This window comes from Schistocerca piceifrons, chromosome 6, assembly GCF_021461385.2.
Source record: "Schistocerca piceifrons isolate TAMUIC-IGC-003096 chromosome 6, iqSchPice1.1, whole genome shotgun sequence".
Classification (NCBI taxonomy): domain Eukaryota; kingdom Metazoa; phylum Arthropoda; class Insecta; order Orthoptera; family Acrididae; genus Schistocerca; species Schistocerca piceifrons.
In genome coordinates this window covers 381,955,588-381,979,782 of record NC_060143.1, presented here as the reverse complement: position 1 = coordinate 381,979,782, position 24,195 = coordinate 381,955,588, and the positions used below count along the sequence as shown (strand labels likewise).

Here is a 24,195-nt window from a genome sequence, read left to right as displayed (position 1 = left end):
AGCTGTCCGCCAACCAGCGTTCGGCTTCTGGTCGGCAAGTTTTCCTCCTGGTGTGCGCGGAAGTGCGCTGACAGTTGCTCTACAGCTGTTTGTGCAGATACGTCCGAGTCTCGTGTAGCTTCTGCCCCGCGACCGCTCGCGGCCCGTTGGACTGCGATGGCCGGCAGCCAGGACGCCGGGAGTTTGTAGCCATCTTCTCTCTTGATGTAGTCAGGCTGCTTAATAATTACGATCGCCTCCCGTAATTTGCGTTCTCGCATCCAAGATTCTTTCGCCATTACTCGGGCTTCGTGCAACCTGATAAGTTGTCCACAGACGAGGTTTCAAACCGATTTTTCGAAGCAGTCACAGGATCCACGATATTATAGGTTCCACCAAGGATGTAGACAACAATCTTAACACTGCAGGTGTTTACGAACTACGATGTGAGTGCAGAGCTGCCTACATAGGAGAAACAGATAGACCTGTCAGCTTACGAGTAGCAGAACACGAACGCTATGTACGATTACAACATAACAAAACGGCGATAGCGGAACACCACCGTGACTGTGGACAACCAGTCAGGTTCCAGGAGGCCCAAGCACTGGCGAAAGAATCGTGGATGCGAGAACGCAAATACAGGAGCCGATCGAAATTATTAACCAACCTGACAACATCAACAGAGAAACTGGCTACAAACTCCCGGCGTCCTGGCTGCCGGCCGTCCCAGTCCAACGGGCCGCGAGCGGTCGCGGGGCAGAAGCTACGCGGGACTCGGACGTATCTGCACAAACAGCTGTAGAGCAACTGTCAGTCCACTTCCGCGCACACCAGGAGGAAAACTTGCCGACCAGGAGCCGAACGCTGATTGGCGGACAGCTACCAATCGTTGACGACATGGACATCCACGAATAGCCTCTTTCCTTCCATCTTCCCTTACGTCATGACTAGCCAATCATATTACAGGGCCGATTAAAAGTTTTACAACAGTGACGTCAGACATCGATAGTCTGTAATAAATAGAAGCACCCATCCCCATGCAAAACCAGTCGTGCCCTGAGGAAGGCCGTTGCAATTCGGCTGAAACGTCGGTTTTAGTTTATTATTGTTGTTAGTTTTTAGCAATAACGCGGCATAATACCCAGAAAAATCTTAATCACTATAGTAAAGGACATTCGTTGTCCAAGGAGCGCTTAATAAACAGAATTGCCTATACGGAACATCATTCGCAACATGGTAAAAAAATAATTATGAACAGATTTCGAATAAGTCGACAACAATATGACGATTAGTGCGTAAGAAAAACTACGGATTTTCAAGGGAGACAAGCGCACTTGTTACAAAAATTGGTCTTCGCATGATTCAAGGATGCTCGATAGAATTTTCAGGATTACATGATAGTGACCTACTAAGTTACGTACATCAAATTGCGAGCGACATAGATTACAGTGATTTCAGGGGAAGCGGTGGGTGATTGGGAAATTTCAAACAGTGCTACAGAATTGGAAGACATAAGATAGCCGGCCGGTGTGGCCGTGCGGTTCTAGGCGCTTCACTCTGGAACCGCGTGACCGCTACGGTCACAGGTTCGAATCCTGCCTCGGGCATGGAAGTGTGTGATGTCCCCTAGAACTTAGAACTACTTAAACCTAACTAACCTAAGAACATCACACATGTCCATGCCCGAGGCAGGATACGAACCTGCGGCCGTAGCGGTCGCGCGGTTCCAGGCTTTAGCACCTAGAACCGCTCGGCCAATCCGGCCGGCGGTTGATTTTCCCGTGCCTACAAAACATACTATCATGCTATCTGGAGTTACCCTTACAGGACAGCCAGTTTCACAAGCTCCATGACAGACTGTTTTGCATTCGGTTGCATGCCATCACGTTCTCGTCACCCCGTTACACCAATATGATTCTATATGCATTCCTAACCGAATGTCCTGCACTGTTTTTAACTCCCAAGGTGTTCACCTTCGATAATTATGGTCCAAACTTTTGTGATCACTGTGGCGTGCCATTTTTCATTCTCTGTTCATGGTGCAAAGTAATGGTTTGTTTTGAAAATTTCTTCAATGTCGGCGATTTCCATTTTGTGAAGTGTAATACATACACCCGTAGAAGGTTCATGTCTGCATCTTTTTCGCCCTCCTGATGCACATGGTCAGTCATTAGCAGCTAATATTTTTCCTGCCATAATAGTTAACACAACACTTTCAAATGAGCTTTAATAAAGATTGAACTTGCGACCTCGCACTCAAGGGATTCCTAGAATAGGATTCCTAGAATAGGATTCTGGAAACATCCCCCAGGCTGTGACTAAGCCATGTCTCCGTAATAGCCTTTCTTCCAGGAGTGCTAGTTCTGCAGGGTTCGCAGAAGAACTTCTGTGAAGTTTGGAAGGTAGGAGACGAGGTACTGCCGGATTGAAGCTGTGGGGACGGATCGTGAGTCGTGCTTGGGTAGCTTAGATGGTAGAGCACTTGCCCGAGAAAGGCAAAGGTCCCGAGTTCGAGTCTCGGTCCGGCACACAGTTTTAATCTGCCAGGACGTTTCAAGGGATTCCTAGTTAGAATGGGTGTATAGTATATTGAATCTGTCCATAAGGGCTCAACTTGATGAGACAGGTCTAATTTTAAACTTAGTTCTACTGTATACAGGGTGTTACAAAAATGTACGGCCAAAATTTCAGGAAACATTCCTCACACACAAATAAAGAAAAGATGTTATGTGGACATGTGTCCGGAAACGCTTAATTTCCATGTTACAGCTCATTTTAGTTTCGTCAGTATGTACTGTACTTCCTCGATTCACCGCCAGTTGGCCCAATTGAAAGAAGGTAATGTTGACTTCGGTGCTTGTGTTGACATGAGACTCATTTCTGTGAACGTTTGGGCAGGCATTGTTGGTGATGTCTTGATTGGGCCCCATGTTCTTCCACCTACGCTCAATGGAGCAATCATGGCCTCCACGCTCTCCTGACCTCAAGCCTCTTCACTTTCATTTATGGGGGCATTTGAAAGCTCTTGTCTGCGCAACCCCGGGACCAAATGTAGAGACTTCATGCTTGTATTGTGGACGGATGTGATACAATACGCCATTCTCCAGGGCTGCATCGGCGCATCAAGGATTCCATGCGACGGAGGGTGGATGCATGTATCTTCGCTAACGGAGGACATTTTGAACATTTCCTGCAACAAAGTGTTTGAAGTCACGCTGGTACGTTCTGTTGCTGTGCGTTTCCATTCCATGATTAATGTGATTTGAAGAGAAGTAATAAAATGTGCTCTAACATGGAAAGTAAGCGTTTCCGGACGCATGTCCACATAACATATTTTCTTTCTTTGTGTGTGAGGAATGTTTCCTGGAAGTCCGCAGCTCGTGGTCGTGCGGTAGCGTTCTCGCTTCCCACGCCAGGGTTCCCGGGTTCGATTCCCGGCGGGGTCAGGGATTTTCTCTGCCTCGTGATGACTGGATGTTGTGTGATGTCCTTAAGTTAGTTAGGTTTAAGTAGTTCTAAGTTCCAGGGGACTGATGACCATAAATGTTAAGTCCCATAGTGCTCAGAGCCATTTGAACCATTTTTGTTTCCTGAAAGTTTGGACGTACCTTTTTGTAACACCCTGTATATGCAGACTGAAGCAAAAAATCAAAGTTTGTACCTAAGCCAGGATTCGAACCCGAGCCTCTTCTGCTCACTAGGCAGACGAGCTAACCCTGAGACTGTGACTTTGCACAGCCGCACGGACTACACTAGCGGCCAGTGGGCTGAGGAGTGAAGGGGAATCTGGATTGAGAAGGGAGTGAAGGGAAATTCGGATTGTGGAGGGAGGCGTGCTAGGGAAGTCTGTGCATTTGTGCAGTCACAGTGCTGGGGTGGAGTAGTGGTTAGTGCAACTGCTTAGTGAGCAGCAGAACAGGGTTGGAATCGCTCCCTTGGTACAGATTTTCATTTGTCGCTTCAGATTGCATGTGTACACCATAGATGTTTTGACACTTGAGAAGGCCGTTGTAACCACATATTTTCATTTGATTAGTTGTCTCGTGTTGTTTGAGTCAGAGTATGATGTTACATATCTCATCTCATTGCCGTCAAGGTGAGGAAAGAGGAGGTGGAGCTGGAGAAGCGGCTACCCGACGGCTTAGAGCACCCGGGGCTGCAGCAGCTGTGGATCAGCGATGACGCTCACCGCCGCTGGTGCTTCTTCACCTGGCTGGTGGCCCCCTACGCAAAGCCGTCTCTTCTGGAGGAGCTCGACCCACAGTTCCTGGTGGTACCTGCGGCGGCACTGCTGTTCCTTAAGCACGAGGCACGCGTCCTGCACGACCACGAGGTGTGACAGCTACCTATGTTTTGTTCTAAATAGAATTTGGTGTCCCTCACTGATCGCCAGTTCTGTTCTCTTGGAAATCATGTTTGTAATGTATTCATCAGATCGGGTTGACATGGGGACGGAAGGGCCAAAAACCAACAGCAATGAAAACCATTACAAAAAATGTCAAATCAAAATTAAACAGAATGTGGTTCATACAGGATGTCCCAGGAGGACACCATTCCGAGCAAAAAAAGTCTAGTAAACGTGGGCTCTAAACTGCATACCCTATTGTATGTTAACCGGGGACCTAGAAACGACGGAGAGGCTCCGTCCCCGCCGCAGCCGCAGTGGTCCACAACCCCACGACGACTACCGCAGTCCACTTCGCCCCTCCGCCGCCACACACCGAACCCAGGGTTATTGTGCGGATCGGTCGCCGGTGGACCCCCCAGGGAACGTCTCACACCAGACGAGTGTAACCCCTATGTTGGCGTGGTAGAGTAATGGTGGTGTACGTGTACGTGGAGAACTTGTTTGCGCAGCAACAGTCGACATAGTGTAACTGAGGTGGAATAAGGGGAACCAGCCCGCATTCGCCGAGTCAGATGGAAAACCGCCAAAAAATCATCCACAGTCTGGCCGATTCACCGGACCTCGACACAAATCCGCCGGGCGGATTCGTGCCGGGACCAGGCGCTCCTTCCCGCCCGGAAAGCCCTGCGTTCGACCGCAGGGCCAACCGGGCGGACTGCATACCCTAAGAGACAGAGCATTTCGTATCTCCGCTACTGTGAAACATCTCTTCTACTGAAGATTTGCTCATAGCTCTTAAGGTTTACTGAACTTTTTGCTTCGTATCAAGATCCCTATCATTTCCGAATACTGACCATTCTTCCTGGGACACCCTGCATGAACCACTTTTTATCTAATTTTCATTTTGGCATTTTTCGTAGTGATTTTTGTTTTTGTTGGTGATTCAGCTTGCCCTACCGATGTTTTTATCTAGCGTGATTTTCATATTCTCTCGCTTGCTACCGCAAACTATTTGTCCTACAGGAAAAAAAAGGACCCCTTTGTAGGATATTTAATGCAGTTTGATTTTATAGTGCGAATGTTGTCGCTAGAGGCAGTAATTTTCATGTTGTTCATGAAAAATGTACAAAAGTGACCTGTAGACGCATCCCCACGCCCACTTTCAGCCCCCACCGTCAAATTTCTAGTATAGTTATGAAGTCCACCCGGCTGACCGTGCGGTCTAACGCACGGGCCGGCCACGGTGGCCGAGCGGTTCTAGGCGCTCAGTCCGGAACTGCGCGACTGCTATGGTCGCAGGTTCGAATCGTGCCTCGGTCATGGATGTGTGTGATGTCCTTAGGTTAGTTAGGTTTAAGTAGTTCTAAGTTCTAGGTGACTGATGACCACAGATGTTAAGTCCCATAGTGCTCAGAGCCATTTGAGCCATTTCTAACGCACGGCTTTCCGGGCGGTAAGGAGCGTCGGTCCCTGGCACGAATCCGCCCTGCGAACTGGGGACTGAACCGCACTGTAACCCTGGGTTCGCTGTGGGGCGGCGGAGGGGTGAAGTGGACTGCGGTAGTCGGTCGTGGGGTTGCGGACCACTGCGGCTGCGGCGGAGACGGAGCCTCTCCGTAGTTTCTATGTCTCCGGTTAACATAACAGTTATGAAATTCGAAAATAATGGAGGGTAGAACCAGCAACTCGAGTTTGAAATATTTTTATTTTCTTCCGTTATCCCTCACAGTTGTGACAATAGTCATCTCTTTGTGTCGACTAGTTTTGGACTATCACATCCATTTTCAAAGCGTAGCCTTAAACGAAAGTGTAGTCATACAATCCACCAATTTATGTAAGAGTAACAAATATTAATGTTCATCGTTAGAAAGCATTACATGAATATAACATGTATATACTTCATACGAGTATATACACTCCTGGAAATGGAAAAAAGAACACATTGACACCTGTGTGTCAGACCCACCATACTTGCTCCGGACACTGCGAGAGGGCTGTACAAGCAATGATCACACGCACGGCACAGCGGACACACCAGGAACCGCGGTGTTGGCCGTCGAACGGCGCTAGCTGCGCAGCATTTGTGCACCGCCGCCGTCAGTGTCAGCCAGTTTGCCGTGGCATACGGAGCTCCATCGCAGTCTTTAACACTGGTAGCATGCCGCGACAGCGTGGACGTGAACCGTATGTGCAGTTGACGGACTTTGAGCGAGGGCGTATAGTGGGCATGCGGGAGGCCGGGTGGACGTACCGCCGAATTGCTCAACACGTGGGGCGTGAGGTCTCCACAGTACATCGATGTTGTCGCCAGTGGTCGGCGGAAGGTGCACGTGCCCGTCGACCTGGGACCGGACCGCAGCGACGCACGGATGCACGCCAAGACCGTAGGATCCTACGCAGTGCCGTAGGGGACCGCACCGCCACTTCCCAGCAAATTAGGGACACTGTTGCTCCTGGGGTATCGGCGAGGACCATTCGCAACCGTCTCCATGACGCTGGGCTACGGTCCCGCACACCGTTAGGCCGTCTTCCGCTCACGCCCCAACATCGTGCAGCCCGCCTCCAGTGGTGTCGCGACAGGCGTGAATGGAGGGACGAATGGAGACGTGTCGTCTTCAGCGATGAGAGTCGCTTCTGCCTTGGTGCCAATGATGGTCGTATGCGTGTTTGGCGCCGTGCAGGTGAGCGCCACAATCAGGACTGCATACGACCGAGGCACACAGGGCCAACACCCGGCATCATGGTGTGGGGAGCGATCTCCTACACTGGCCGTACACCACTGGTGATCGTCGAGGGGACACTGAATAGTGCACGGTACATCCAAACCGTCATCGAACCCATCGTTCTACCATTCCAGGACCGGCAAGGGAACTTGCTGTTCCAACAGGACAATGCACGTCCGCATGTATCCCGTGCCACCCAACGTGCTCTAGAAGGTGTAAGTCAACTACCCTGGCCAGCAAGAGCTCCGGATCTGTCCCCCATTGAGCATGTTTGGGACTGGATGAAGCGTCGTCTCACGCGGTCTGCACGTCCAGCACGAACGCTGGTCCAACTGAGGCGCCAGGTGGAAATGGCATGGCAAGCCGTTCCACAGGACTACATCCAGCATCTCTACGATCGTCTCCATGGGAGAATAGCAGCCTGCATTGCTGCGAAAGGTGGATATACACTGTACTAGTGCCGACATTGTGCATGCTCTGTTGCCTGTGTATATGTGGTTCTGTCAGTGTGATCATGTGACGTATCTGACCCCAGGAATGTGTCAATAAAGTTTCCCCTTCCTGGGACAATGAATTCACGGTGTTCTTATTTCAATTTCCAGGAGTGTATTTTGGCTTCCTTCCAGTCGAACACAGCAAATAACGTTATTCATGACACTCACTCCCACCACTTTACAAACGTTTGGGGCTGCGCGAATTATTTCTCACATTAGACCTTCTTTGGTCTTCATTTACTGGCCTTATTACGCCACCGGCTTAGTCGAGCACTGAAAAATTGTAAAATTGACAGTTGTGTAAATTTTGCCTAACAATTTTATGAATTTTAACAGCATAAGATAGACAATAACAACGTTATATTTGTCAGAGCTTCTCATTTCGAAACCACTGTGCTTGTAGCGCTTAAGTTTGGATCGAATTGTCAACGTAAATATTTTTAACGTAACGTTTACAAAAGTCGGTTATCTTTCATTAGTCTCAAGGGCATGTTTGAGTCAACAATGTTAACGAAATAGCCGACTATACTGGTGCCATAATAGTTCAATCAATAGAGACCAAGCAATGTCGAATATCGGGAATAATTCGTGTAGTCGGAAAATGTTGTACAGTTGTAGGAGGGAGTGGCACGAACAACTAGACGTCCTGACTGATGAGGGATGAGTGTGGAGGTGGAGGTGCGTTTGGAAGTCTTCTTGGATAAGTCGAAAACTGTTCCCCACAGCAATGTTCAAGTACAAAATTTAACTACATTAAATTTCCTTCAAAAGTGTTTTTCTATAAGAATAACAGTTTACGCGCGCAAGCCAGAGAATATGCAAATCTCGCACGTGTTTGAATGGCCTGAAATAACATTCCGGGTTGCATAAAACGACTTCGGCAGAGGTAGCTGAATCGTAGAAGACGAAAACTCCTCTTATTTCATAAACGGTTCAGGATTGCGAATAGTACGTAGAGGGGCCGTAATTTGTTGGCTGGTTTAGCCTCTTAACGCTTTTACTAACCGAGATATTCAATCGCATTTTTAATATTATTTCTAGCTTTTATATTTTAACTTTGCTATTGCACAATTTTAACGGCATTCGAAAGCTGTTTAAACGACAAGAACAGTCATAGAACGCTTGTTAATGTTGGCATTGGTACTTGGGTCGTTGTATTCCTCTTCAAGCTCTTCGACTGTTCACTTGTTTCCACAGAAGCTTTTTACGTAAACAGCGGTAGGCCAATACGCTTCAGTCTGGAACCGCGTGACCGCTACGGTCGCAGGTTCGAATCCTGCCTCGGGCATGGATGTGTGTGATGTCTTTAGGTTAGTTAGGTTTAATTAGTTCTAAGTTCTAGGCGACTGATGACTTCAGAAGTTAAGTCGCATAGTGCTCAGAGCCAACCAGCCGGTAGGCCAATACACACACATTTGAGCTAGTTTCGCCGTGTTGCTTCTGATGCATATAGTTCCATTTACAACAACTATAGATGACCCTGGTATACGTCGTGACAGGTAGGGCTCAGAGGAAATATGTTTCTTGCAGCATATAACAGCAGAATCTGGCATGAGAGCCCCTCTTCGAGATGTTTATATGACAGTTGACTTGTTTCTGAGTTTCCACATTTCTCAATAGGCCTACCTCTGCGAAAAGTCTCATAGTCAACATTTACGTGTCTGTACTCGTCTTTAAAAAAAAAGCCTTCGAATACCGCTAAAAACGTAGAATGTCCTATTAAAAAAATTTAAAAAGACACTTGCTTCAGTATCTCGAGTGTTACTAGATTTAGGAAGATTGACTAGGAAACAAAGTTATGTGCCGCTCTGCATACTATCATTTGCTGAAAGCCTTGTTTTGAGATCTAGAACTGTTCACGCAAGAGAAATGTTATGTCTTATATGACTCACCTATACAGGGTGGCCCATTGACAGTGACCGGGCCAAATATCTCACGAAATAAGCGTCAAACGAAAAAACTACAAAGAACGAAACTCGTCTGGCTTGAAGGGGGAAACCAGATGGCGCTATGGTTGGCCCGCTAGATCGCACTGGTATAGGTCGAACGGATATCAACTGCGTTTTTTAAATAGGAACCCCCATTTTTTATTACATATTCGTGTAGTACGTAAAGAAATATGAATGTTTTAATTGGGCCACTTCTTCACTTTGTAATACATGGCGTTGTAATAGTCACAAACATATGGCTCACAATTTTAGACGAACAGTTGGTAACAGGTAGGTTTTTTAAATTAAAATACAAAACGTAGGAACGTTTGAACATTTAATTTCGGTTATTAGTGTGATACATGTACCTTTGTGAACTTATCATTTCTGAGAACGCATGCTGTTACAGCGTGATTGCCTGTAAATGCCACATTAATGCAATAAATGCTCAAAATGGTGTCCGTAAACCTCAATGCATTTGGCAATACGTGTAACGACATTCCTCTCAACAGCGAGTAGTTCGTCTTCCCTTCCGTAATGTTCGCACATGCGTTGACAATGAGCATGTTGTCAGGCGTTGTCGGTGGATCACGATAGCAAATATCCTTCAACTTACCCTACAGAAAGAGATCCGGGGACGTCAGATCCGGTGAACGTGCGGGCCATGGTACGGTGCTTCGACGATCAATCCACCTGTAATGAAATATGCTATTCAATACCGCTTCAACTGCACGCGAGCTATGTGCCGGACATCCACCATGTTGGAAGTACATCGCCATTCTGTCATGCAGTGAAACATCTTGTAGTAAAATCGGTAGAACATTACGTAGGAAATCGGCGTACATTGCACCATTTAGAATGCCATCGATAAAATGGGGGCCAATTATCCTTCCTCCCATAATGCCGAACCATACATTAACCCGCCAAGGTCGCTGATGTTCCACTTGTCGCAGCCATCGTGGATTTTCCGTTGCCCAATACTGTATATTATGCCGGTTTACGTTACCGCTGTTGGTGAATGACGCTTCGTCGCGAAATAGAACGCGTGCAAAAAAATCTATCATCGTACCGTAATTTCTCTTGTGCCCAGTGGCAGAACTGTACACGACGTTCAAAGTCGTCGCCATGCAATTCCTGGTGCATAGAAATATGGTACGGGTGCAATCGATGTTGATGTAGCATTCTCAACACCGACGTTTTTGAGATTCCCGATTCTCGCGCAATTTGTCTGCTACTGATGTGCGGATTAGCCGCGACAGCAGCTAAAACACCTACTTGGGCATCATCATTTGTTGCAGGTCGTGGTTGACGTTCCACATGTGGCTGAACACTTCCTGTTTCCTTACATAACGTAACTATCCGGCAAACGTTCCGAACACTAGGATGATGTCGTCCAGTATACCGAGCAGCATACATAGCGCACGCCCGATGGGCATTTTGATCACAATAGCCGTACATCAACACGATATCGACCTTTCCAGCAATTGGTAAACGGTCCATTTTAACACGGGTAATGTATCACGAAGCAAATACCGTCCGCACTGGCGGAATGTTACGTGATACCACGTACTTATACGTTTGTGACTATTACAGCGCCATCTATCACAAAGCGAAAAAGTGGTCCAACTAAAACAGTCATATTTCTTTAAATACTACACGAATATGTAATAAAAAATGGGGGTTCCTATTTTTAAAAAAACGCAGTTGATATCCGTTCGACCTAGCGGGCCAACCATAGCGCCATTTGGTTTCCCCCTTCAAGCCAGACGAGTTTCGTTCTTTGTAGTTTTTTCGTTTGACGCTTATTTAGTGAGATATTTGGCCCGGTCACTATCAATGGACCACCCTGTATATCGAAAGATTGCGTTTCAATCATAAGGTTACAAATCTGGATATGGGTTTTTCCAGGTCAAAGTACTTCGTAAGTTATCAGTGCATGTGTGCGGATGTTTTAATTAACTAATATTAATTAAAACTTCGTCTAGTTGTAACAAAACTACCTGTATCGTGGTATTTCGAACTTCTGTGTAGAGTGCAATATTTCAAATGCTTCATATAGTTTTTCAAAGAAACTTTCGGAAATTAGGGTGGACGGCGCTTTCATGTCAGGCTTTGCGTGATTAGTCCTTCGAAGCTACCACACAAAAAACTTAATGTATCACTGCAAATGAGAGGTGGTTCTGACTCTCAATACGAAGGCGTTCAATAAGTAATGCAACACATTTTTTTTCTCATACAGTTTCAGTTGAAGAATTCGTTGTGGGACATCTTGGAACATTTCCGCTTCAGCCCCTATTGTTTCATGAAGTTCCAATAGGTGGATGCGCTATACGTAGCCTCAAAATCGCGTCTTTAAGGAGATTCATTCCGACTAGGGAGCTCTCACTGAGTTTCTTTTGGAGGAAAACCAGAGTTTTACAGATATTCATAGACGCTTGCAGAATGTCTACAGAGACTTAGCAGTGAGCAAAAGCACGGCGAGTCGTTGTGCGAGGCGTCTGTCATCATGGCAACAAGGTCGCGCAAATGTGTTCGATCCCCCGCGTGCGGGCCGGACGCACATATCTGTGACTCCTGTAATATATTCGTCGCCTGAAAAATGACAACGAACTTCTCCTTCTCCGTGACAACGCAATCGCCACACAAGTCTGCGCGTCTGAGAGAGGCTCACTAAACTTCATTGGACTGTTCTTGCTCATTCGCCCTCCAACCCGGATCTCGCACCATCAGATTTCCATCTGTATGTCCCAATGAAGGATCCACTCCTTAGAAAGCAGTACATGGATAGTGGGATGGTTAATGATGCAGCAAGACGTTCGCTCCGACCGACCTTCGTGGAGTGGTACTATGCAAGGTGCCGTGAGGCCATCTAATTGAACGCAGATTATGTTTAAATATAGGGTAATAATATGGTGTATTGGAATCCCGAGTAAGACCAACCTGCTTTCAGAATAAAATGTTGCAACACTTATTGAACGTAACTTCAAATACGGAAAGCAAATGTGAAAACTTCTATCATACAAAAAAGCTGTTAAATTAAGTGTAAGTAATATTTTTGATACCTCTGTAACGAGATGGCTGTATCAAAGCAATCTAATGTACATTGACAGAAATGGAAAATGTTACACCATGAAGAACTAGGCCCACCCTTACCGAACTGATACTAAAGTATAAGGTTGTTATAAATGACTGAAATGATTTCATAAATTCACTGTTGTCACATTGGCATACTGTCACAAAACGCAACACTCACATAGCAAAACTCAAAAAGTTTGGTATTGTTGCAGTCACACTTCAGATTTCTGCCATGGGATTCAGCAGTCTGCAGTTAGGCAAGATAGTCACAAGCACAGAGAAAGCATATAATGCGCATGAAATGCATTCACATCGGTCTGCCATAACAGTGCAATGATACTTCAGAACGAAATTCAACAAAGATCCACCAACTGCCAACTCCATTCCGCAATGGTGTGGGTAGTCTAAAGCTTCAGAATGCCTCTGCAATGGTAAATCAATGGGTCGGCTTGTAGTGAGTGAAGAAACAGTCAACAGTGTACGGGCGAGTTTCACACGTAGCCAACAGAAGTCGACGGACAGAGCAAGCAGAGCTGAACGAACCATAACCGATCTTGTGGAAGACCTTACGGAAATGACTAAAGCTGAACCGTTACCACTTGCAATTGTTTCAAGCCCTGTTGAGGTCAGATGCTTTGAAATTTTGGCACCGTTGCAACAGCCTATGGAAGAGGATGGGTTTAGTGAGGAACTCATCTTTAGTGATGAAACTCTGATGGTACAGGACTGCACCAGTGTCACACTGGGACACGTCGCAGGGCAGGTTTTATGATTTACCTGGCGTTAAAGAAGCCACATAGGAAGCAGTACAGAGACACTGCTTGAGAGACTGAAAAGCCCATGGCAGTCGGCAGACCAGCCAAACGTAACGTCCTTCTGGTGAATTCGGTTAAGAGGATGACATATGTGCATTGCCTAGGGAATGTACTAAGCATTATATGAAATCTTACCCAGGAAATACTGGAACTCCTTCAGATTTTTGGGCAGATTGACGATGGCTTTGATGTGGTTGCCCATCAGGACAAGGCCATCTGTGCTAATTGTAAGTCCCAAATAATACGCTTCTGAGGAGAGGAAAGTGTAGTTTTTTCAGTTTGTAACAGAAGCCTTTCTGCGGGAGGCACTGGAAACCGACTGAAGAACTCTAAAAATGTTTCTGTCGTGTAGGGTCCATCACCCATAGACAGTCTGCATAAAATTGCTGCATATACACACAGCACTATTGGCCCTCTTAATTACCACCAAAGGGGTGGCCCACTAACTCAATGAAATGGGAGAAATGACACCTTAAACTGCCAACACTGCAGATTGGCCTGTACCTTGCCACACATGGAAAAGGAATGGGGCAGAGTCCTAACCACAATAAGGAATCCAGACCATGATAACAAATGGATTGACACCCTGTCAATTATCGGAAAGCCAAAAACAGAAAACAGAAAAAAATGATTCCTAAAAATATTTTAAATCAACAGTAAAGTGACCTCCAAAAATTGCCATTTCACATAAGATGGAGAGTCGCACTTGCAAAACAATGCACTGTTTACTGTAAGACACAACCTGATGTAGCGCATGTTGCAGCTCCATGCCACCCAAGAGCCTGTAGGTTGTCAATCAATGAGGCTGACTGTTGCTCCTGTGTCGACATGAAATTTGACTGGTCGCCCATCCACAACCATTGTCAGCAAAATATACCAGGGCGACCCACAAAGGGCATCATGGACATCTCCAGAGCCCAGCAAAAACTGTAGGGACTCTGGTGACTCACTTGTGGCTCACCAGCTGTCACAATGTTACCAAATGGCCTATATGATGGCATACTACATACATGACTTCCATGTGAAGGCAAGACTGGCGAACATGCAACATGTGACAATCGAGACAAGACCTGTGGCTCACCCATGAAGCAGAGGAAGAAACAAAGGTGGACCTGAAAACAGCTGCAGCCAGGACTTATAACACTGACACACATGAGCTCACTGCGCTCAGCACAGGCAGAGACTGTGATGCCAATGCATCAGAATCGTGAATGGTGTCAACACAGTGTGACATGGCAGGAGGTGAGTCCATGTGGAGTACCCCATGGAGCACTGAGCTCTGTTTACCATGCACACCTAAATGAGTCATCTGCCAGCTATCAGAAAGTGTGTCCTTTGCCACACTCTTCAGCTCATGCAGGTCTGCAATCTAGACAACAATGGCTAAAAAAAAGGGTCAGGTGAGGTTAACACCCAAGTCTGAACCTCAGATTCAGACACTAACTGGACAATCATGCCCCAAATTAGCTAGTCTACATAAGAGGGAGAACATTTAGGACACTCAAGACAACACATGTACAAGAGACTCTGCAAATCGGCAGAAGTGCTGGGTCCGTAGTGGTTCAAAATAAACATGAGGAAAGTGGAAACGAAAAATAATGGTATCACATGCATAAGAACATCCTTCATCACCACCTTAATACCTGTACAGGTGTGACAACACAACACCACTACAGTGCACTATCGGTGTGGGTACTTCGCAGACTGATGCTAGCTTGATAGTAACTGGTTAACAGAACCTCATGAAAGGAAACAAAAACTCACCTTGCAAGTAAATCTGTGGGAAGCAGGAAGTCCTTGTCGAGACACCGCAAGGGGCTAAAGTTAGCATATGGCTGGTATGGGCGGCGGTTGAACACTCGGCATCAATACTTGACACAAGGTGCAAGGTACAAGGTGACATTTGCAGCAGTTGAACTCTGAATAAACACTGGCCTGCTCAGCTGACTACCACCTGCAGGTAAACACCTCTATCAGTGGATCAAACCATACTACATATCACCTGTGCCTTCTGTGGCAGGTTTCCAGACTATTCTGTTGTGCACCCATGCCAGTTCTGCCTCTGTCTCAAAGTCCGCAGGCATGGATACTGAAGTTTGTGACCTCTGTTGTTAAGAAATATGACACCAAGATGTATGCAAGCAGTTAAAAGTTCCTCATATGCTTGAATTACCATATATTGTGGGACTTCCGCAGTTTTACCATCTTACAATTCAATGTGGCACGGCAGGGAGGAAGTGTGCAGTCAGGTGACAGAGAGGTGCATGCAAGCGAGTATTCCAGCCATGTGCAAAGTTCTTGGCTGTCTCTGGAATTGACTGAAGGCAATAGCTGAAATGTTCTATTAGAGGTTACACTAAGAGTATCACCATAATCCATTGGGAACATCTGTGCACTGTTAATACAGACAACAAAGACTTGCATGGTGTAGAGACAGTCAACTTGGAGATTCAGTGGCAATTTGTTGCTTCTATTTGTAGTGGTAACATTGGTACCAATGTGTCAAAAGCTGACCTGGCAAAAATTTTCTGGGATCAGCAATTTTTGAGATGCATACCTCTAAGACTCCTGGAGTAATGGTGTGGGGAATTATTGTGAAAATGACAGGAGGACTGATTTGGAAACTCTTGTGAGGTTGCTGAATGTTCACCAGTATGTGGTAATAACAGTAATGCTAGACCCCATAATGCAGTTCACACCTTGAGGAATACACAGATCCTTGAGTGTTTCACTCAGTCCTCTGACTTGTCACCCATAGAATGGGTCTGGGTTACAATGGGGAGATACCCATTTACATACAGCTCCATGCCAGCAGTCTTCATGACTGACACTGCATGTGGTTCAGACATGACAAGAAATTACTTAAGGTAACATTTGGAGGCTACTCATACCAATAATGATTAACATCAGTTCTGCATGGAATGAAAGTGTAATCATTTAATATTATGTGACTACATGTCCACTGAGTTGGATAAAACAGACTGATGTCTCATGGTGTAACACTTTCCATTGTCATGTGTGGTGTAGTGGCTAAAAGTCTCTTACATTATATCGGAAGTATCTTTTACTAAATGGAAAATTTAGGTTATGGTGGACAAAATGACTAACTTCTGAAGCAAAAAATTACATATAGATCAAGTGGTCACAGCCAGTATTTGATTTACAAAAAGTGGGGAGCATTCAGTATGATTATATTGCAGGTCACTGCCTTCTGTGCCACTGCTGCTGCTGTTGCTGGCCTCCCTGCAACTGGCCAGCCTGCAAACATTGTGAAAACTCCTGATGAACGGGCCGTCTACCTGGCATCACTGTTCATGCGTTGTGTACTGCATGTGCTTGATGCTGCTGCCACCTGTGGGATTGCCTTTCCCAGAGAAATTGACTGTTTGCCAGATGCCTACTTTGATGGGATTGTATTTCACAATATCTGTGTCACCACACGAAATGGAAAAGATCCAAGAACTCTTGACATTTTTAAACCTCAGCATGAAGTGACATTTGAACAGCTCATGCGGGTAATAAAATGGAATCAATCCAAAAACCCTTGATTTAGAAACTGACAATCCACATGTTAAAAAATAAAAATAATATATTACTTCCATATAAAATATTTTCAGCAATTAAGCTTTGTCAAAATGTAATAGGAAACATTTATAACACTCCTCTCATCTCATCTCCTCCCCATTATTCCTAATTTTAAAGCTTCATCTCTATTCTAAAAGTGTGACAGTTTCCAGTTTTCCAAACTACTCATTTCTTGTAAGTTTTCTGTCTTGTATATCAATTACTCAATAAATACTGTATGCTGTACCCAGGTGTGCAATGGATGTGCAACATCTGTTATAAAGTTTATTAAGTTTGCCTTTTGGTCAAATCAATGGCAGTTTATTTAGTTGTTTTGATGGTAACAGTTGTTTCTTTCAACATTCTGCATGTGAAACTGGTGACAGTTTTCTCATTTTTCCCCTCTCTCACACATCAGTTAATGAAAATTAGAAATTTAATCAAACAAATGTTTATATTTCATAGATGCATGCTGTTAATTTATTTGATATAGAGTTTTAACCACTCTTTTTCTCTATAACTTCAGATTTGAGCTGTTACAGTCAGCAAAAAGATATTTATAAAATACAGAGGTAATAATATACAGAGATATTGTTGAGTGAAATGAAACGTTGGTTTATGTTTTTGTATACTTATTGTAATATTATGAATGTACAGAAATGAACTGAATAAAATGAAATAAATTTTAGAACTTTATGAATCCACAATGTTATTAAAAGGGAAGTAATTGTTTTATGTGGCAGAAACAAACCACAAAATTATTTACATAACTGTTACTTCAAAACGGAACCTACATCAATATAATTGAACACCATATTGTGAAAATGACAAGATGAATACAATGAGTTCATGACATTCAAAAAGCTCTCATGCTGAAAGAGAGAGAGAGAGAGAGAGAGATTTTGTTTTCAACTTAACATATTCATATACAGGGGCGGTTCTAGAAGTTGGTCGGGGGGGGGGGGGGGGGGGGATAATTAGTAAAATTTGTTGTTGCTTAAAGTAGTTTTTGGTAACTGTTTTGGAGTTCAGGGAAAGAAACTTATTTTCACATGGGACATTTTATAAATTACATAAACCATTAAAAAGGTCAACTCACAACAAATAAGTTTTCATTAATTTCCTGGATACAGAAGGTGACATGAATGTAAAAACTTGAACTTGATATGAATATTAAAAAAATTCTGTAACAAAATTCACTGTATATTTCCATCTTCTGCCCAATTTGTCATGCTCATTCACCTCTGTTTCTTTTTACTGAATATGTCAATGATATTTTCAATGTCCATATCTCTATCTTTATGGATATTTGCAAGAGCCAATCCATTTAGTCTCACCTGCCCCATTGTGTTACGCAAATAAGTCTTTATTTGTCTCAAAGTGGAGAAGCTTCAGTCAGGAGTGCTTGAGGTGAAAGGAATAGTCCAAAATATTTGAAGTAAAACATATACATTTGGAAAAAACTGATTGTCACAGTTCTTTAATGCCTCAGTTACTGTTTCAGGTCTTTTACTTTCATCAACCCACTTTTTCTTCAATAGTTTCAGCTCTCCTTTCATTAAAAGCGAAGAACTCTCCAAAAACTGTTCATATTTCTTGGACGCCTCACTGTATTTTAAACAGTATGCAGGAGTAAGACCTTCAAGTGGTAATGTGGTAAGAAACTCTTGGGGAAATCTTGTTTCTAGCTCAGTAATAAAATGATCCGCAACAGGTAAAAATACTGTTCACCCAAAGTATTCCTTGGCGTTTGAAGCAGGAATGTTGTCTGTTTTGGTTTGTGTTGAAATAGTTCTTGGCATTGTTGTTACACACCCAATATCTTTTGCCAGTTTATCAGCGTCTTCAAAAATACTTCTGAACTGTATTTCCGAATCCGTCCTTATATTGTTGAACACCTCAAGCACATCATTGATGTGATTTAAGACAGTTGTTAAATCCATTTTAGGACTTTAGAGCTGTTCACTTAGTCTTAAAGTTACAGAGAAGCAATATGCTGCAGTTGCTAAAGCTACTAAAAAGTCTCTTCTTCCGACAGCAGAACTAAACATACAAGCTTTACTAGCCATTTCTGTATTGGTTTCATGACTACTTGAAAGTTCGTCAAGCAAGGTCACGAACGGGACAAATAGCTCCTTGAAAGTAGTAAGGATATCGTGCCTTTCCACCCATCTGGTTGGACACATTGCCTTCAACTTTGTTTTCTTTGACTCTGTGAATGGTAGTCATGATATAGCTTCCTCTATGGAACTTTTTCTGTTTGCAGAGGCAGACAAGAATGCTGAAACTGATCCTACAATTACCATCATATTTCTAACTATTGGAGTATCACAAGACTTAGAAATGCACAGGTTCAAAGAGTGGCTAAAACAATGGGTATAAATAGCCAACGGTTGTTTACTTAAAATAAGAGCTTGAACTCCTTTAAGTCTCTCAGCCACATTTGAGCCACCAACATAGCTCTGTCCACAAAGATATTGATAGCTCAGCCCCAGTCTCTTGAGTTATTCATCGATGGCTTCTGGAATTGAAGCACCAGTAGTTTATTTAAAACCCAGTAAAACCCAGAAAGTCTTTTTTGGTAACAGAGGTCTCTGTCAATGTACCTAATACAAAATATCATCTGTTCCATAGTGGTGACATCGGTTGTTTCATCACACATAATGCTAAAAAATTTAGCCTTTTTCACATCCCTTGATATTGAGGAGTGAATAGCATCACCAGTGCAATGTATGACTTCATTTTGGACTCTGTTACTTATCACAGAACTGTTTCGGCCACATGTACTGAAATGATGTTTTAAATATTCATCTCCAGCATCCACACAAAAAGCCAAAAGACTCCGAAACACTCCGTGTTTTCCCCTCTAGAAGATCATCAGTTTTTTCTTCTTTTAGCTGTGGAATTAAATGATGATCACAATGTCCTTGTAAAGGCAGGTTATTTCTAGCACACAGGACTAAAGTCTTTATGACAGGCCTCAAGCATTTCCAGTTTTCTTCAATAATTCAAGATTTCTTGCTATCGAGGACGATGGCAATACTTTTTTTTTTACTTGATTCCATAGAGCTTGTGACCTCTATAGCCTTCTCCATGGAAAATTTGTGATATTTTGTGTTTTCATGATGATGAAGATCTTCTGTAACCTTTTTGTATTTGACCAATGGTTCTTTTACCAGTGTTTTCAACACCTATAAAAATAAATTAAAAATGTCTTAGATAAAGAATTAAGTAAAGAAAAAATAGTGCAAACACCAAACCTTGTAAGCACTCGAAATGTTAGCAACATAGAAATTTTTGCTGAAAAAAGAAGCCTGAAAACTATTTGAATAATTACGTTTTTGTATCTGAAGTGTTTCCAATTAGCAATGACACTTCCAAGTTATTTCTGTTTTTTACCAAGCCAGTTAAAGGTTTCATTTATTTAGATAAATGGAAAGCTGTAATAAGTACCTGGGAGCTGTAATAAGTAACTGAATGAGAAAACAGAACACATTCAGTACAAAATCCACCATGTAACATTTTACTGTATGAAAGCCACTTGTACTGGCTTGTCCACTCATGCTTAAATCTTCAGTTTTGCTTCCCTTGCAACTTAGTAGGAAAAGAAAAGAAAAGCTTGCAGGAGGCATCCGAGTATTCTTTAAAAACTTAAGCTTCTCATCATCATGTAAGGTGCCTTTAACAGTTCTTCCTGTATTGTATGGGTCATAATATGTTTCAGTCCTTCTGGTCTTTCTCCTGTGAATTAAATATGCTTTGAATGTCAGTATTACACACAAGTGGTTCAACACCAAAGTATATAGCATAATTTACACATTTAAATAATTTTAGTTTATTATGACCACTAAAAAGTCACCATTTGTCTTCCAAAATATTATCATTACCCCATATTCCTTGGTCTTGCCCCCTCCCCCTACAAACATTTGTATGGGCGCTCTCAGTAAACAGTATTGAAATAGTCTTGTGTATTTACATGCTTAATGAAGGTACTGACTGCACCAATTCCATGCAGTAATGACAAGGTAAACAGACTCAGAACAGTGAAGCAGCAAAGAGTAAGAAAGCAGACAACAATAGCTTCTTCGGACAGTGTTTCAGCTACCTAATGTTACTGGCAGCACGGAACAAGTGACAGCCATCACCCGCCTTCTACCAATTCAGGACTGTCAAGATACAGTTTACACACCTGTCTGTTTGTGAAACCAGTCCATGAACGGTGTTTATGAGTCCAAAGATACATAAAATCTAAGTTTCTCTTACTTTAATGGCCTTTGCCTGGAAGTTTTGTTTGCAAATGTTCCTACAGAAAGGCTTCAAAATTCAATATGACATTAGCGATCTATCTCAGTGAAGGTCAATGGTTGGTTCCACCCTGTGCCATCAGTCAGTCGCAGTCAGATTAATAAGAGGAAAACCATGAAAGATTCCGCATCACATTACCTACTGCAGGCCTATAAGCTTTCTTCTAGCAGTCTGAAAAGCTTTTAGAAACTTCTGAAGTGCTCTCACACGTTTATAGACTATTACTAAAAGTTGGTAGATATTGTTGAGAGACAAAGCTTTGAATAATTTGTAAGGTGACAGAATATACGAAGGTCAATTTAGCATCTTACATAAGAGCTTTATATATTGCTACGGGAAGGTGAATATGACACCTATCTTAATTCGGCAGTAATGAGCAAATTTGCCTGAAAGTATGTTATGCAAAAGGGACGACACTCAATCGACAGTATTAACACACTGATCATATAATGCATGTCTATGAGTAGAAGGTGAGACAAGCAGCGAGAGGAAATATTTTGGTTTGGAAGCAATCACGAGGAGAGGCGAAGGCTACACCACAGGGGGTACCACGGAAAGCACTTAAGGCGCGTCCCAAGGTGGGAGTCAATGACTGACCAACCAGGTGACTCAGACCCTGTTGGTCAAAAAAAGCCATGACACAGAGAACGAAAGAACCCAAGTAGGGAGACAGTTCAGTTACGAGAAAGACAAGACAGAAATTTTCGAGGACTCTTCTCTGAACAGGCATCAAGTGCAGAATGAGGCACTTAATGCTCTGTACGACGCAGAGGAGAAATTTGTGTGAACACTGTGTTCACAGCAGCTGACATCCAGCTAGAAATTAGCTGTAGCATCGTTTAGATCCAACAGCAGTGAAATGAACCTGACAGTTAGTTAATTGTTCTTGAGAGAACTGTGAGAGCATTATAATCTGCACGCTGCTCTAGGCATGTGCGTGTATATCATCATATTCGAGGACTAGGGATAAGTACTTGTTTTCTCGCATAATGAGAAACATAGGGAGAGTTTCTGCTGGAAAATTCAGCAAAGGCTCAACAAGATTTTATAGGAATTTCAGAGGAAGAGAGCGGCCATACATACTACAGCTCATCACAGCTAAGGCAAATACCGAATGCAGAGGCGTAAACTTGTTGGGTCAACAGCTTGCATCCACTGTAAACTCGAGTGACTTTGGGTAATCTTTTGCTCAGCTTGTCACAAAACTAACCATCCTCCGTATACTTGACTGTCATCCTAAATAGTACCGAACTTTGAACCGGAATCGGATGATTTATCATAGTACTAACAAACATCATAACGTAATTGTAAGAATAATTTTGTAAAGAAACTTCTAGTTAAAATTTAATATTGGTGTGTTTAGGATTAGTTAAATGTCAGAATACAAGATGCGTCATCTTTACAATTGTCTTAACATTGTCACATAGTAAACTGTGTAAAAGATTGTATATCTGTAAAAAGTTTGCAACATTAAACAAATGTCACTACAGCATACACAGTTGTGTCCTCAGTCATAGAATAAGCAACCACAATCTCACATCTTACAAATTTTGTCAATATTATTAATACCAAAAATACATTTGGCCAGCTTTAGTAAAAAAAAAATACAGCAATCAAGTGTTATTTTTCAGTACAAATTAGTTAAATAATGCCGGTTTGTGCAGAAAATATTTTACCTGCTTATAGACGAATGGCGTCTTTAAAAATTGACCACACTTGTTATGTTTTCAACCAGTTGTATTCTTACCATTACTTATTGAATAACATAATAATGCTAATCTTACTTAATTAAACTAATAACTACTAGTAAAAAATCTCAGTATCTCGAAGGAAGTATTATTTAAAATTAAGAAGATATGTCCCTTACCAATTGTTTTGTGTTGTCAAAATTGTAGACTCTAGATGCTCAAGCCTGTGACGGTTCCAATTATACATTAGCTTGCGATTCATTGCAGCAATGTCTTTAATCACTCACTCCAATCTCTAATACACTACTATTTCAGAAAAAAATTGGCACTTCACGATGCATGATTTGGTCACACTACTCAGTTACGCACTTCAGTAATATCAATAACAATACTCGGAAAACAAGTGTTCACTGACAGCACGTGGAAGAGTTGGAAGGACAACTGACTGTTTTTAACAATCAATTGGTCAGTCGATTGTCTTTTCGTCCATTCAGTATCTTCACTCGGTTGCAGCAGTTATATGAATTTTACACTCAGTTTCCGGGTTTGAGTTATTTATTCACATTCTCTTTCGGACTTTTTGGTCATCATATCAATTTTTGGTTGGTTTTTAAAATTTAATATCATATGCTGCCCTTTAATTCATGTATATATAAATGAACCATCACCTTTTAACACGTTTCTGAAATAACTATGATCAAAGTTGTAAAGATCAATGTGGAACACCCTGTATTTTCCTTACTTCTTTATTGTGCAGTTGACAAGTATTTTGGACAGGCCAGGAAAACTGCTGGTGAATCCTGTGGATTCCTTGGGCAGATTGAGGGAATATTTTGAGGAGTTGCTCAATGTAGGTGAAAATACGATCAGTAATGTTTCAGATTTCGAGGTGCAATGGAATAGGAATGATGATGGAAATAGGATCACATTTGAGGAAGTGGAGAAAATGGTCAATAGATTGCAGTGCAATAAAGCAGCTGGGTGGCTGAAATTAAGTTGGAACTCATCAAATACAGTGGAATGTCAGGTCTTAAATGGCTACACAGGATAATTGAAATGGCCTGGGAGTCGGGACAGGTTCCATCAGATTGGACAAAAGCAGTAATCACACCAATCTTTAAACATGGAAACAGAAAAGATTGTAACTACTACAGAGGTATCTCTTTAATCAGTGTTGTGGGTAAAATCTTCTCAGGTATTGTTGAAAGGAAAGTGCGAGTAGTAGTTGAGGACCAATTGGATGAAAATCAGTGTAGGTTTAGGCCTCTTAGAGATT

The 24,195-nt window shown here is 43.0% G+C and overlaps 1 protein-coding gene across 1 annotated transcript in view; it reads left to right on the top strand.

Annotated features, from left to right (window-relative positions):
* The window catches only part of LOC124802497, an 85,561-nt gene extending 68,041 nt beyond the window's left edge, over positions 1 to 17,520 (top strand). The window contains exons 3-4 of the mRNA XM_047263315.1: positions 4,076 to 4,312; positions 16,563 to 17,520. Coding sequence (XP_047119271.1) covers positions 4,076 to 4,312; positions 16,563 to 16,910 — 585 coding nt within the window. The 3' untranslated portion in view covers positions 16,911 to 17,520. The remainder of the gene's footprint in view (positions 1 to 4,075; positions 4,313 to 16,562) is intronic.
* Positions 17,521 to 24,195: the final 6,675 nt, after the last annotated feature.